Source organism: Lichenostomus cassidix, chromosome 5 (genome assembly GCF_008360975.1).
Source record: "Lichenostomus cassidix isolate B80296 chromosome 5, HeHo_3.0, whole genome shotgun sequence".
Lineage (NCBI taxonomy): Eukaryota > Metazoa > Chordata > Aves > Passeriformes > Meliphagidae > Lichenostomus > Lichenostomus cassidix.
In genome coordinates, this window is record NC_139486.1 from 12,276,611 (window position 1) to 12,290,730 (window position 14,120).

The 14,120-nt window shown below is 48.2% G+C and overlaps 1 protein-coding gene across 5 annotated transcripts in view; it reads left to right on the forward strand.

Annotated features, from left to right (window-relative positions):
* Positions 1-655: 655 nt before the first annotated feature.
* The window catches only part of BCL11B (BCL11 transcription factor B), a 92,170-nt gene continuing 78,705 nt past the window's right edge, over positions 656-14,120 (forward strand). For 2 of the 5 annotated variants that reach the window (XM_085061418.1, XM_085061419.1), the window contains exon 1: positions 4,129-4,388. In XM_085061418.1, the coding sequence (XP_084917544.1) occupies positions 4,193-4,388 (196 nt within the window). In that variant the 5' untranslated portion in view covers positions 4,129-4,192. Of the gene's footprint in view, positions 1,733-4,128; positions 4,389-14,120 lie in introns of those variants that run through there. The other 3 variants (XM_085061420.1, XM_085061422.1, XM_085061423.1) reach the window with 3 other exon arrangements.

Consider the following 14,120-nt stretch of genomic DNA (forward strand, 5'->3'; position numbering starts at 1 on the left):
TCTCTGCCAGTATTTTAAGGGAAGGGGGGTAGGGGGGTGGGAGAAGGTCGGAGCGTGTGTGCGTGTGCGGATCGGGTGTGCGCGCGTGTCCCGCTACCATCGCGCTTCGGGTAGGGAGAGAGGAGGGGGAAAAAAATTCCCTCTCCCCAGCCCACACAGATATTTGTGTTGTTGTAAAACTGTTTGAAAGAAATGCAAGGGGAACGCGCTCGCCGCCGAGGAGCTGCGGCGGCGGCTGGAGGGAAGGAAGAGCAGCCCGCGACCCCCGGGGAGCCTCCGCTCCTGGGCACGGACGGCGGGAGCACGACCCAGCGCCGAGCCCGGGCGGCGGAGAGCGGCGGCCGCGATGAGCAGCGGCGAGGCGGCGGCACGGGCGGGCAGCGCGGCACGGGCGGGCAGAGCCGCCGCCTCCCCCCGCGCCCCCCGCGGACCCCGGCAGCCTCCCCCGCCCGAGCCGCCCCCGCTGCGGCCGGCGCCGGGCTCGGGGAAGTTTGGCCGTGCGTGAGGATGCGGATTTATTCCTTCCCCCCTCTCTTTCCCTGGCCGCCGGCGCTCCGCGTACTGAAAGCGGCGCTGCACAAAGCCCGGAGCGGCGGCGAGCCCTGCGTGTGCCGTAGTTGGTGTGTGTGCGGTGTGTGTGCGTGTGCGGTGTGTGCGGTGTGTGCGAGTGGCGTTTCTTGTTCTCTTGCAGGGTACAATGTTAAAAAGCCACCGCTAGTCGCCCCCAGTGCTCCTACTCTCTGGGTCTTTTTGTCTCTAGTGCAGATTAAACGTCACGTCCGCACTTGAACTTGAATTTTATCCCATTGTACAGAGGCAGCCCCAGCCATAGAGAGACAGAGCGCTCCCAGAGAACCAGGACTCCGCCATCTTCACATTGCAATATATAATAGTAATAGCCAGCACCAGCCCAGCTGCACTGGGGGCTTCCTTCCTTCCAGTCCCAGTGCCAGGCGAGGGGGGAAGAGTGCAAAGTGGTGCAGGAGCACTGGCAATCTAAAAGCACCAGGGCAAAGCAGTGCCACTTGAACTGGGAAAGAGGAGACACAGTTTCGGCTACCCCTTTTCAAAAAATTCTCTCTATATATCTACCCAGCAAGGGTCAATCTCTGAGAAACATTTTTTTTTTTGGCAATTTTTTTTTGTGTGGGGGCTATCCCAATTCTAGTACTTTTCTTCTTTTTTTACTACTGTTTTTTTTCTTTTCTTTTTTCTTTTTTTTTTCTTTTTTCTTTTTTCTTTTTTTTTTTTTTTTTAACCCTCCTGGTGGAAAAGCGCACTTGCCAATTTTGCCAAGCACTCTGGAAAGAGGGAAAGAGAAAAGTGTCACTGGCGGTGCATATCCTCCTAAGTTCAAGAAGAGATCTGGAAGCCCAAGTGGCAGAAGCAGTGGAGAAAAGACAGTGTGTGAAAGAGAAAAAGAGCGAGAAAGAGCTTTTCCTGATGATGATGATGATGATGATTTTTAATTGAGAGGGAATCCCATCCAGTGCACCACAGCAGCAACAAAAAGGAGGCTTTTTTTCGTTTTGATTTTTTTTTTTTTTGAAAGAAGAACTCGATAAAGAAGAAGAAGAATAAAGAGGAAAAAAAAGAGGAGGAGGATCGGCCCCCCAACACATCCCCCCAAACCAGTGCAGCTCTCCAGGCGATGCCAGTGTAAATGCCAGGGCAATGTCCCGTCGCAAGCAGGGAAACCCGCAGCACTTGTCACAAAGAGAGATTATCACACGTAAGTTTGAACTTGGAACCAGACCGAGCCGAAATCGAGAAGCAAAATTAGGGAAGGGGAGGAAGCGGTTGGGGAGGGGGGGGGGAAACTCCAGGAGCAACCAAAGCTGGTAAATGACTTCAGAGAGAGGGAGAGGAGAAGGGAATTAAAGAGGGGAGGGGGGTGTGTGGCTGGGGGGGATGGGCTGGGGGTGGAGGGGGGGAGAAGCCCGAAGTTTGCTGTGCGTTTTTGCAGCGGTGCGGAGGTGAGGCGGGCAGGCAGGCGGGAGGGCAGGCGGCGTGGAGCGGGGAAGGAGCTGCCGGCGGGCAGAGCGCGGCGTGGGGCGGCGCGGGGCTCTCCCGGGGAGCGGCTGCGTGTGCGGGGGGCGGCGGAGCGGGGCGCGCTGCTCCGGGCCGGGCCGGGCCACCCCTGGCCACGCCGGGCTACCCCGCCGGGGCTCCGCCGCTCGCCCGCGGCCCCGCTCCTTGTTCCTCGCTTCGGGGGCAGCACGGAGCGGTGGGAAAAGTTGGCCGAGCGCCTTGCCTCGGCGTGACAGCCGGGCCGCGGAGGGGGGGGCGGATCAAGGTGGGCAGCGAGGGAGGGAGAAGCGGAACGGCCGGGGGGACTTAGCGGGAAGCACATGGAGGCGGTGGGCCGGCGGCGGCGGGGCCGAGCCCCCCGGCACTGGAGCGCGGGGCAGGTAGACGGCCAGCTGCGCCCTGCCCGCCCCAGGTGCATCGCCGGCGGGGGAAGAGAACTCTTCCCCGAAGCGCGGGGGAAGGCAGAACCAGCTCGGCTGGGGCTAGAGGCAGGGCAGGGGCTGCCCAGGGGCCCGGTGCGGGCGGGAGTGTCTGTCGGTGGCGGGGGGCGAGAGGAGAGCCGTGGCGGGGGACGGGGATGGAGTGCACGAAATGCGGGCCGGGCAGCAGCACCGGCTCGCCCGCGGGGCAGGAGCGGAGGCTGCACTTTGCTGAAGCTCCCATTGTAAGTGAAAATACACACATATCTTCCCCCCCCCAGAAAAAAAAAATAGGGAAGGAAAAAATAAAGCGGGGGGAGGGAAGGAGGCGCTCCCCCTCCCCCCAGCACCAGAATCCCCCTCCTCCCCGTTCCCACCCCTACAGCTCCGGGAGAGGGGCGAGTGCTTGCAGGCAGAGTAGGGGGCAGGTCCCCGAGCGGGCGCCCCGCTCCGCTGCTCCGCCGCTCCCGTCCCCGGGGGCTTGTGCGGCGAGGCGGGGGGATGTGGGGTCGCCTCCCGGGCCGCGTGGCCCCCAGCGCTCCGCGCTGCTCCGACGCCTCCGGGGCACGGGGAAGGGGGAGGTCAGGGGGGTCCCCCATTTCCCTCCTGTAGCATAGGACCAGTTTGGGGGGGTGGTAAGAAAATGCCCAGCGCGCCGTGGCCCCGCACTCGGGAAGCCCGGTCGGACCCCTGCCCCCCCCCCCCGCCCCGCAAGACGAGTCCGCAAGTTGTTGTGCTGCGGGGGGCGGCGGCTCGCACGGAGCCAGCCCGGGGCTGAGCCTGAGCCGCGGCGGATCCGAATATTTATGTTGAGATTTTAAAAAATTTAAATAAATAAATAAAATATTTCCTCGGCTTCTCTCCCCTCCCCTGAAAGCCAAGAATAGGAGCCATCTGCCAGGAGCATTTGGTGCTTGCGAGCTCCTCTCTTTCTTTGTTACCGGTGATAAATTTCTGTTTGTAAGATTTCCTTGGGAATCGAGATATATATGTGTATATAATTTTTCCACCTCCATTGGGATTTTCTTTTCATAGCGGAGGGTTGTTGGGGGACGGTTTGAGTTCCAAAATTCTAATTTCTTTCGCTGTTTCTGTATTTCCTTTCTTTATTTTTTTAAATATATACATATATATATATATACATACTCTTTTTTTTTTTTTTTTTGGATGTGTGCCTTTATTTTTTAAAAAGTACCCCTCACCCCACCCCCAGTCCATCAGCTGGTGAAACCTTGATGAAGATGCATCTGGTCTTCAGCTTTTTCTGGGGATGTTGTTTTTAATTCATTGTTATTTTGCAGACAGATTTGCATCACCACAAAAGGTGGATTCCCCCCTTCCTCAACTCCCTCCCCTTCGTTAATTGCATTTTTTATTTTAACCATCCGGTTTGGAAAATGTCTTACCCTTTTTGTTGGTGGCTTCTGATTTTTTCCCCTTTTTTGTTTTTTAATTTTCTTTTTAAAAGAAAAAGAATCAACAGCCCCCCTAAATCGCCCTGTGTAATTTCTCCTACTTGTTTTCTGCCTCTCTTGCGAGGAGATGTGGGGTGTTGAAAGGGGGTGTGCGGAAAATCTGTTTTGTTGTGCACATCTGAATTTGTTTCAATGGGTGAAACATTTCTTTTCTCGCTGCTGTTGCTGCTGGGGGGGTGGGGGGGAGGTGGGGTGGAGAAGAGAGCCAGGTAGGTTTGTTATTCCAATTTGATCTCCTTTTCCGATCGCTTTACTTGAACGTAAATAATGAGGCAGGAGAGCATTCAAAGGTGCCGAGGAGCTGCGTGTACAATGGGTTTAGCGGGAAGGCTGGGGGAGGAATGGAGAGCAGAGCAGTACGAGCTTCCCTCCCTCCCCTCTTGTATTTATCTATCTCTCCATCCTGAGGAAGCTGGCGGAGAAATCAGGCTGCATACTGAACAGTGGCAGGAAAAAAATGAAGGTATCCAGGGGAGGAGGTGGTGGGAGGCGGGGGGCGGGGGGGAGCTGCGCCGGGCTGGGGTTGGGGCTGGGGAGCAGCAGCGCAGGCATTTCAGAGCACAGGTCTGAGCCTCAGCTGCAGGCTTGCGGGAGAGGGGGAAGCAGTCTCTGCACTCCTTGGGAAGTGTCATTCATGGGGGAAAAGCAGCCAGGCAGAGTGTCCTCTCCGAAGGGGAGTTTGGAAAGTAGCGGGCAACAGAATAGGAAACCAAAGCACTTACAACAAAATAGAGTCAACCCCAAGCCAAGCCCCCAAAGCCAGGATGAATTGATATTGTTTGCAGAAATCTTGCATTTATGTCGTGTTTAGCTTGGGCTTTTTTCTCCCTGTCTCCCTTTTTGGCATCTGTCAGGAGAGTTGCATTTCAGGATGGATTGGAGGTCTGTGCCAGGGAAGGAAAGAGAGATGGGGAGAGAGAGAAAGAGAAGGGTTTTCTGACACTGTTCAGCTGGAGTTTATTTGGTTTCATGCACTTGGTGTTTGGAGAAACGTTTAGATCCTGAGTGTAAGACAAACAAACTCAAAAAGTAGAGAAAGTGCAATATAGTTGTGCTCCAGAGTTACAGCATCTCATTAGCACAGCGGTCTTCAGGACTGCAAAACGAGAGTGGCCTGCCTGTCCTTGCCAGGCTCACTCAGGCAGCCTTGTAAAGGGTGTAGGTGCAGGACAAAAAAAAAAAAAAGAGGTTAAACACGGAGAGAAAAGGGCAACTCCGGACCTGTCTTCACTTCTGGTGGACAGAGGAAACTTGGTAGCCAAGCTCATTTAAATGGGTGGACAATGCTAAAGAACCGATTATGTAGAGGAGAGGAGGCTGAGGCGTTGAGTTGCTCTGTGCAAAGAAACGTTATTTTGGTTTGATTCAAACTGCTGATTTTCCAGCTTAAGATCTTCCATTTTTAACTTAAGAAATCTGTTTTCAAACTAGCCCTGCATTTTGCATTTGAAGGAAATGTGAAAGGCAAGAGCATGTGAAAAGCTAGCTGGTAGCAGTTTTGCAGAAGGCAGCAAAGCAAGAACATTTCTGTAGAGCAGCAGCAAAGATAGAGGAGGAAAGGCATAGTAAAATCATACAATTCCAGGTAGAGAACCAGGTTTCCCAAGGCAGCTCTTCAGTACCTGGTCAACAGGTTTCCTAGGAAGAGCAATAATTTCCTGTATCACTTTGTTTTGTACGTAGTCATTAAAAATCATAACAAAAACCCCTATGAGTTTTTGCATGTCAAAGTTTTGCAAATTGCTTCAAGGAGTTCTCCTAAAATGCATTTAGATTTAGTGCAATTAACGCACTTTCCCTGCAGAAGAAAACCCACACCAATGTAATCAACTCTAATACAAAGAGAATGTAAGCTGTGACTGAAGAATTAAAGAGGAAATTACTATTATTTTAAGGATGGATGACTTTTTCATAATACCTGCATGGCTGTGCACAGAAAAGCTTAACATGCTTTTAAAAGACATTACATGTGTTTACTTTAAATAGGATGGGGGGAAAAAAGCTTATATGCTGTCGACTTCCAGGTTGTCTTTCATTTGAATATACTTGTATTGGACTTACAAGATAAATAAAAAAAATACTGGCACATTTTCATAGTTTCTGGTCTTTTAAAATATTTTTTAAAACTGGTGCAGAGCAACTAGGTTGTGGCTGTGGGTTGTTCTGACCTTTTTGGTTGGTGTGTCCGGTGGCTTATACAGATATACAGTGGGTGAGAAACCATTTTGCATTTTTTGCTGGTCGGCAGATGCAGAGCATATTTTGTCAGGCTTATTTAAATACTGAGAAATAAAACTCTTCAAGATTTTACGAACTGGCTGCCTTTAACAGGAATGGCGGAAGCCCTTGTTTTGCACAAAATTCGTGTTTCTCTGCAGAACAAAGGATTGTCTTGTGGCATATTTGGCAATAATTATGACTTAGAGGAGTGTGCGCTCGAAGAAGTAGTACAAATTTTTGATATCAGTTACGGACTCTGGCTGATTTCAGCTGCTCTCCCCAGGGCTGAGCTCGCCGCGAGCAAACATCTCTGCTTCAAACGCGCCTCGCACACGATGTTAGCTTGTCTCCCACATTTCCTACCTGCATCTCTTTGCCCTTTGTGCTGTTTGTTGATGGAAAATACTTTCCAAAATAAACTTCGCTGTCTGCCGGGAGCCTGCCGTGTGCCCCGGCCGCCAGTGGCGGGGCTTGGCGACTAGGGGGAGCTCCCAGCCCGTGCGATGGCCGCGCTAGCCCCGCCGCGGGACGCGCGGGATGCTCCGCCGGAGCCCCGCACCGCCGCGCCCGGCGCGCACCGCGCTGCGAGATGTGCTCGCCGGAAAGTTGTACTATTGATTTTCATGCGAAGATCTATACAGAGCTAGCCGAGAGAGGCTGACAGCGAGACAAATCTATTTTTAACTAAATCGCGGCTGATTAATTGACTCGGGCGGACAGGAGTTTTTAATTAAAATTAGTTTTTAACGGTGCTTTTTATTGTCAACAGACAATGTTTAAATTCTCGATTTGTTGTTGTCAGATAGTAATCGGGGTAATGATACCTGTACATGAGTGAGCTCCTGCGTGGCGGGGAGCGGGGGGAACCCACGGAGATCCATATGCTAGTTCCAGTGGATGTGAAAACACAGAGTGAAGAAGCTGGAGTTGTAGGGCAAGATGTGTGCAGCAACAAAGCAGACACACATGTACAGAAATTGGCTTAGATTACATATCAGAAAGCCACATGTACCCCTGCCGAGAGGATTTGATATGAGATAGTTTACCGTACTTTGATCCTCAGGTCCTTAGAGCAAACAATCTGCACTTCCTGTAAATGAAAATAAGCATTCTTTTTTTCCTAGAGAAATAAACACAGAATCACATCTGTCATGTAGAAGTTGCTGCTGAGCAGCTCACAGGCTTCTCCGACGGGCTTGTGCTGCTCTCTGCTGCAGTCGGCTTGCGTGTCGTGGACAGACTTTAGCAGGACGCTTTCCTGCCCAAACATATAATTTAGTGGCATACACTCGGGAAGCTGTGGATGTCTGTTTCACCCATCCTGAGAAGCCCATCAAGTTAGGGCACTGTTAACATAGCAGAAGCATCTTCTTATTTTTAGGGTGCAATATGTAGACGGAGGTTATTCTGCGACAGGAAAGTGCGCTTTATTCTAACCTTCAAGAGAAGTAAATTAGGTCAGACAAAGGATCCAGGCTGTCATCAGCTGTACAAAAACCCTTCACTCTTGGGTAGAGAGGACCAGTAATTTATCTGATGATTTCTCTACTTCATTTAATGTTTGAATTGAGCTACTTGGAAGCATATAGACAGCAGCCAGCTCATTTGACAGACCGGTAAGCTGAAGAGCACAGTGCCTGGGCCCCTTCTGATGCTAATGTTGCACAGCCATGGGGAAAACCTTACCTTCTCCCCTCCCAAAACCTCAGACTTCACTTACTGCGGCTTTCCTTCCATAGCATGAGTGTGAACTTTTATCAAGAGAAATAGCTATCCCTCAATCCTCCTTCCCTTCGCCTGTGCCCACCAAGTGCACACACACCCATGCTACCCTTCCTCACACTCCCTCCTCTGCATCCCACCCTTCCCACTCCCCCAGGTCGAAGCCTGGTGGAAAAGTCTCCTTGCAGAGACCTGCTACCCCAAAATGGCTCTCAGCCTCCTTGCCAGAGCATTTCCTATTCTTTGGTTGCAGTTCGGTTTCTCTAGGGTTGCAGTGCAGTTGTTGGTGGAGTTTAGTTTCCCTTCATACCGTCCAGAGAAAGCATGTGGAAAAATAAAGAGTGGCTGGGGTTTACCCACATGCTTTAAAGTTAACAGTGCCACTAAGGCACTCGGTGAAGCATCAGCATCATCTGTAGACGGCTTTGTATGTATGTATCTTTTTAATGAGGGAGGGAAAAGGCATCAATAACGGCAAGCATTGATAAATGCATGATTCATTCAGCTGCTCTTACTATAGCACCTTCCTCCTCGGTGTTTATTTACTTTTTAAAAATGTATCTGGGCAGACTGCACACCATTTCTCGGCACTCACAGTTGCAGCCTCAGAGGCAGTTGTGTGTTCAGCTCCTGAGCATCAGTTAAATTTTCTCGCTGTCTGCCCTCCTTCTCAAAAAGCTGTTGCTTGCTCAGTACTGTAGACCCTTGCTGGAGCTTTAAGTAGCAGCTTTATTTTTTTCTTTTCTTTTTTTTTTTTTTTCAAAGGATATATAAAAAATGCCTAAAGCAGGCTATTCGAAAACAAATTAAAGTAGAGGGACACACTTCATGCATTGCAGGCACGCGCCAGTAGAAGGGGGTTAGAAGAATATAATCATTTTACTGGCAAAAGTGACACCAGATCGGGGATTTGATTAATGGTGCAGCATTCACAGGGACTTAGTTCTGTATTTTTGACATATGCAAGTCTTTTGTGTAGTTGCCTCAGTGCAAGAAATTCCGTTTTGTTTGTTCCTGGAGCAGCTGATAATTTGTGTGTGTGCTGGATATGCCCAAGGTACTTTCCAAAGACTAAGCACTAGACAGCACAGTACAAAAAAGGAATCCAAACTTAAGGGAGAGGAAAAAAACATACTGGTTTACTTAACTTTTTTATGACCCCTTTTACTAAGCCACTGGAAGAAGCCATAAATTCGCTGAATGTTATAATGAATATGCTTCAATGAAAGTAAAAAAAAAAAAAAGCTTAAGAAAATCGTATATGAGCAACAGTGTGCCATAAACAATTGAAAAATGCAGTCTCTTTTGAGCCTGATATTTAAGAAAAGAACAGAGCTGTTGTGTGTTTAATACATGCTCCGAACTAATTACTTAATTTTGATCATGCCTTTTAAATCCTTGGGTAAGAATCTCTGCTTCCAATATTCTTTTCTATGCCAGTTGAAAGCCTGTACCCAAATACCGCTCCTTCTCCTTTTGTGGCACCGAGCGCTCCTTTCTCTCCTTGGTTGTCGTTTAGTTTTAAATAAAACAAATGTATTCACTGGGGAACAAAGAATGCTTTTATATCACATCATCACATCCCATTTTATCTGCAGAGATTTACAGCTTCTGCAGTCTATAGAAGAGCCTATGCATTTTCTGCTTTCAAAAGCAGTAAATATTTTTTTATGAATGTATAGTTTACTTAAGAGGAGACACACTACTCCCTTCTGTAACACTGTACATAGTTTCGGAAGAAATAATATCTGACAAGCGTTGGAGATTTGTTGTTGTGCAGATTCTTGGATATTCTTATCTTTTGTCCTGTTTGGGTCTGGCGTGGTTATTGTGTCCTTTTCCTTCTTCTTTTCCCTAAATCCTGATGTGTCGACAGTCTCTTTGTGGCAGTGCTTGGGCTTGTTCTGTCTCAGGTGTGTACACAGGGTTAACTGCTTTCTGAGAGGTTCGGTCTACTTCTGCAAAAGGCGTCTGAGGTACCAGCGCTGCAGCACAGCCCTTCAGCGCTGTGCGGGTGCTGTTGGGGTGACCGGGTCACCTCCCCAGCTCCCTGCCCCGCCGTGTCCCGCTCCCCTCGCGGTCCGGCGGGACGGCCTGTCCATGGTGCCCGCCGGGTCCGGCACCTGCCGCGCTGCGCTCCGGCCGCCCGGCACGTGGCGGCGGCTGACCGCTGACCGGCCGGCGGCGGCTCGGCGGCTGCACCGGGGCCAGGCTTGCACCGAGCGGCGGAGCCTCGCCTGCCGCTGCTCCGGCCGCCTTTGTGCACTTTGCACACGCCGGAGAGGCGCTGGGAAAGTGAGGCAAAGCGCGGTCCCCTGTGCTTCTGCTGCTTCTCCATCAAGTTGCCTCTTTTGGCCGACTCAGCCTCAGAATTACATTCAGGAAAGAATTAAATACTGTGAACAATTGTTTTGCAGTCTTCAGAAAAATCAAAAATTGGTGGCAGATCAGCGGTGCCTAGTACCGCTGAGTGTGATGCTGATGCAATATGTAGGCATAATCTCAACTCTGCACCTTGCAGCTGCAGGAAGCTGCTGGGAGGCTCTGGAAGCAGGTTATTGATAAACTTCGACGGCAAGGAGCCGCATTGCCTGCTTTGAGCAGCGTTAGTCTTTGTGCAGCAAGGATCCTGACACCGATCTCGGTGATAACCCAGCCAGAGAGCGTGTGATTCGAGCTATTTCCGTTAAGCATGTTGATGTTACAGTAAATGCGACATGTGGGTGTTGATTGAAGGGACATCATTTTCAGGCCTGCTTTGGGCCAACACCCTGAAGAGCAAGTCAGTCCTTTGTGCTTGCTCCTCAACTAGGCTGAGCTCTCTCTGGCTGTGCCTTCAAGACAGCAGCGACTGTGTGAGGAGAACAGTACACTTGATGTGCTGCGGCACATTTCTGGGCAGCTTCCTGTGCCTGGCCACCAGGAGCTCAGTCCCCATGGTGGACCCTGGGCACCCCCAGCTTGTCCCAGAGAAGGGTGGCCCCTGGCGTAGCCTGTGCTATGTCCATCAAGTGGGCACAAGGGTGGGCAGTAGCTGTGGCAGGGTGCTGGGGCAGGCAGGGCACTCAGCAGCACTTCTGTGGTGACGGTACTGGCAGCACTCACCTTCAGCACCCCGTTATTGATTTGTGCAGAAACCAGCCGTGGAGGGGAAGTTTCACATGCAACACTTTGGCCCAACACCAAATCATCTCCTCTTCCCCCTTTCTTTGTCTCATTTTGATACTGTGGGACAGGAAAAATAAGGAAGAGAATAGATTGGAAACTTTAGATACCGTCTTACTCTGGTTCTGCACTGCAATAAAAAGGCAAGAAAATGAATGATTGCTGTCTGGATCCAGCCTCACCCAAACTCTTTGAGGCCTTGGAAAAGATTTTTAACAGAACAGTCTTTTCCAGTATTAATGGGTAAGATTTTGAGGCAACTGACAGGCAGAAAGTTGTGAGCATGTGCATTCACTTTAATACTGGGCATGAGAGCATTGTTTGCATGGGGCACATATGCTCTAATGATGTCACCACGCTGGAGTAGAAGTGCTGGTGGCTTTGTGACAGTGCCTTTATGGAATTAAGGGGTTTGTCCACTGTATTTTGGTGTGTTAGGCAGCCAGAGAGCTTGGAGATGCCGCTTAGAGTCCAGTCAGCAAGTGTAACACTTTTTTAAGTAAAGCAAATGATTTAGATTGTCTGGTTGCATTAATTTCACAAAGCCATCATATCACAACTGTGTCACTCATGTCCCCAAAGATTGCCCGTCGCCAACTCACTGTGCTCCCTAGGCAAGCAATGCCAAGGCAATCCTCTGTGTAGGAATCTCTGGATGTAGGGAAAATATTGGGCACACCTTAACACACCTGAAAGAACCAGGGCATGAGTCCTGGCTGGAAATAGCTAATTTGCTTTTTTTTTTTTTACTTTTCCCATGTAAGCAATTTGAAATGTTTTCCATTCTCTTATTTTGTGGGGCTTAATTTCTTCCTAAAAAATATAAATTAATTTAAAATAAATACTTGTGAAGAAACACCCTCCTACCTCTAAACCCAGCTACCAACAACAGCAATAAAACCACAGAGTTAAATTCAAATAATATGAAGCGACTCATTTTAAACCCACAGACACAAGCAGAGTCAGAACTTTAGATTGAGACTGGCCTAAATTGCCCCACTGGTATTAAAGGGCTCCTTAAACAGCCTAAGATCTTGGCTGTTGTATTAACCAGGCATGACCCGATGCGTTATGGGCCGGACTTGCAGGCTTTTTTCTCTTTTCCTTTGTGGGTTTTAAATCTCTCCTGTAATGTTACTTGAATGTAGGTTTTTAATGGCTTAATTGAGTTGTCAATAGGAAGCCTTTTCTTTCTTGTTTTTTTTTTATTCTGAGTAAAAAAATAAATGCAAATTGACATGGATAAAATGCATTTGAAGATCTATTCAGTATTTTGTTTTTCATTCTTTTATGTCTGTTTTCCATGTCGTGAATAAGGGGATGTAATACAGCTTCTGCATTGTTGGGTGAATAGCTGGTCTCATGATTGATGATTTATTAAGCTCAAATCAGAAATAGAGTTGAGTAAAAAAATCTTTTGATAGTTTGAAACCCAATTACTACTGATCACGAGGGCTCGGCGTACCAAGAAAACGAAAAGCTGATTTTCGGTGATGTGACGACTGCCAAAATATGAAGGAATACCAGATGTTATTTTAAAAAAGTGCCATTGCAGAGTCCTTGGAAAGAGAGAGTGAGCGAGTGTAAGCGAATAGGCATATGTGGATTTAACTAATATTCAGATGAAGTGTAGAACTGAAAAGAAAGAATTCGTAACAGTTTAGCTGTTCAAACCTCCTTCATGTTTCTGCAGATGCCTGGTCAGGACCCTTATCAAATGCAGCAATTTTGCTACATTTTCTGAAGGGCACAATCTAAATCACGGGCAAAAAAAATACAAATCCTCACATCAAAAAGATAATAAAGTTGAGATCCGTGCTTTTCTTTTTATTTGTTACATCTATATAAATGCCAAAATTCAGCCTTTGTAATTTAAGACACAGACTTTAATCAAAAGGCTTTACAGGAATGTTAGGGAAACTAGTAACAAGCATTTTTCCCCTCTGCCACCTTTCTTTCTTACGACCCTTGGTTCAGTTCCTGTTTTTGTGTTGTCTTTTCCAGCTCTTTGTCCCATCTCCTGCATGTGTATCTTCGTTCCTCTGTGTGTGCCTTTCTGTATGGGTTTTTTTAATATTTTGACACACTGCTCCCCCTTAATAGGAATTCTGGCTACAAATAGCGTGCACATTTCTAAAAGACCCTTTTCACAGTCCTTTTCTTTTGGCTCTAAAATGATGTATATGTAATTGGTAATTAAAGGTGCAAGCTCTCTTCAATATAAACAATATTGCTCAATGTTAGATCATTAAAGGGAACTGCAGCACTAAATAATTACCTTTTCCATCGTGACACGCTGTTTGCAGGCATCCGCTCCCTTCCCAGCAGTGCCTTTTCAGCACAGGGTTATAGTTACATTTTCACTAAGGCAAGGAGGCATCTTTTCATGATAGAAATGGGTGAATTAATTGCTTAGTATTGTCTTCAAACTCCTTTTAAACTTAGGTTAAGGGAAAAAAGGTAATTAATGATTTTCAGAATGAGGGAGTTGGGAAACATAAGCCTTCTTGTGCCCATCATTTTCTCCAGCAGGATGGTCCATGCTTGGGCACTTCTCTGGGGTCCCTGTCCTTTTCTGCTGTCGCTGGTGCTGCTGCTGCTCTACGCTTTGCTGTTAGGGAGCTATGATGCAACTTGTAATACAGCTGCTAGATATGCTGAGCAGTTATTTATTCTGGAAGGCAAAAATGGGAGCGATTCTTTTTCTAAACTACCTTTTTTCAAGGCTTAACCATTTTTGTTGCCAGGCAATGCATTCCACCGTCTACCTCTTGCTCCTTTTTTTTTTTTTTCTTCTTTTTGCAATTGCTGAAGAGTGGGACAAAAATCCTTTTGTTTTCAGACTGGAGAAGAGTCCAAATCTGAATTATAGCATCTGTTTATCACAGTCTTACTTCTTTGAGATTATTTGTGTTACTTATTTTCCCCAGGAAATCCATAAGGAAACTGCTTGGGCTAATAGAGAAGATTTTTCCTCCTATTCCTTTAATCCTGATTCGATTAGAGGTCTCAGTCACTGATTTACATACTGTTAGTTCCTCTGTTTTGTTCAGCCCAAATCCTATAGTCCTTGCAGAGACAAACCAGC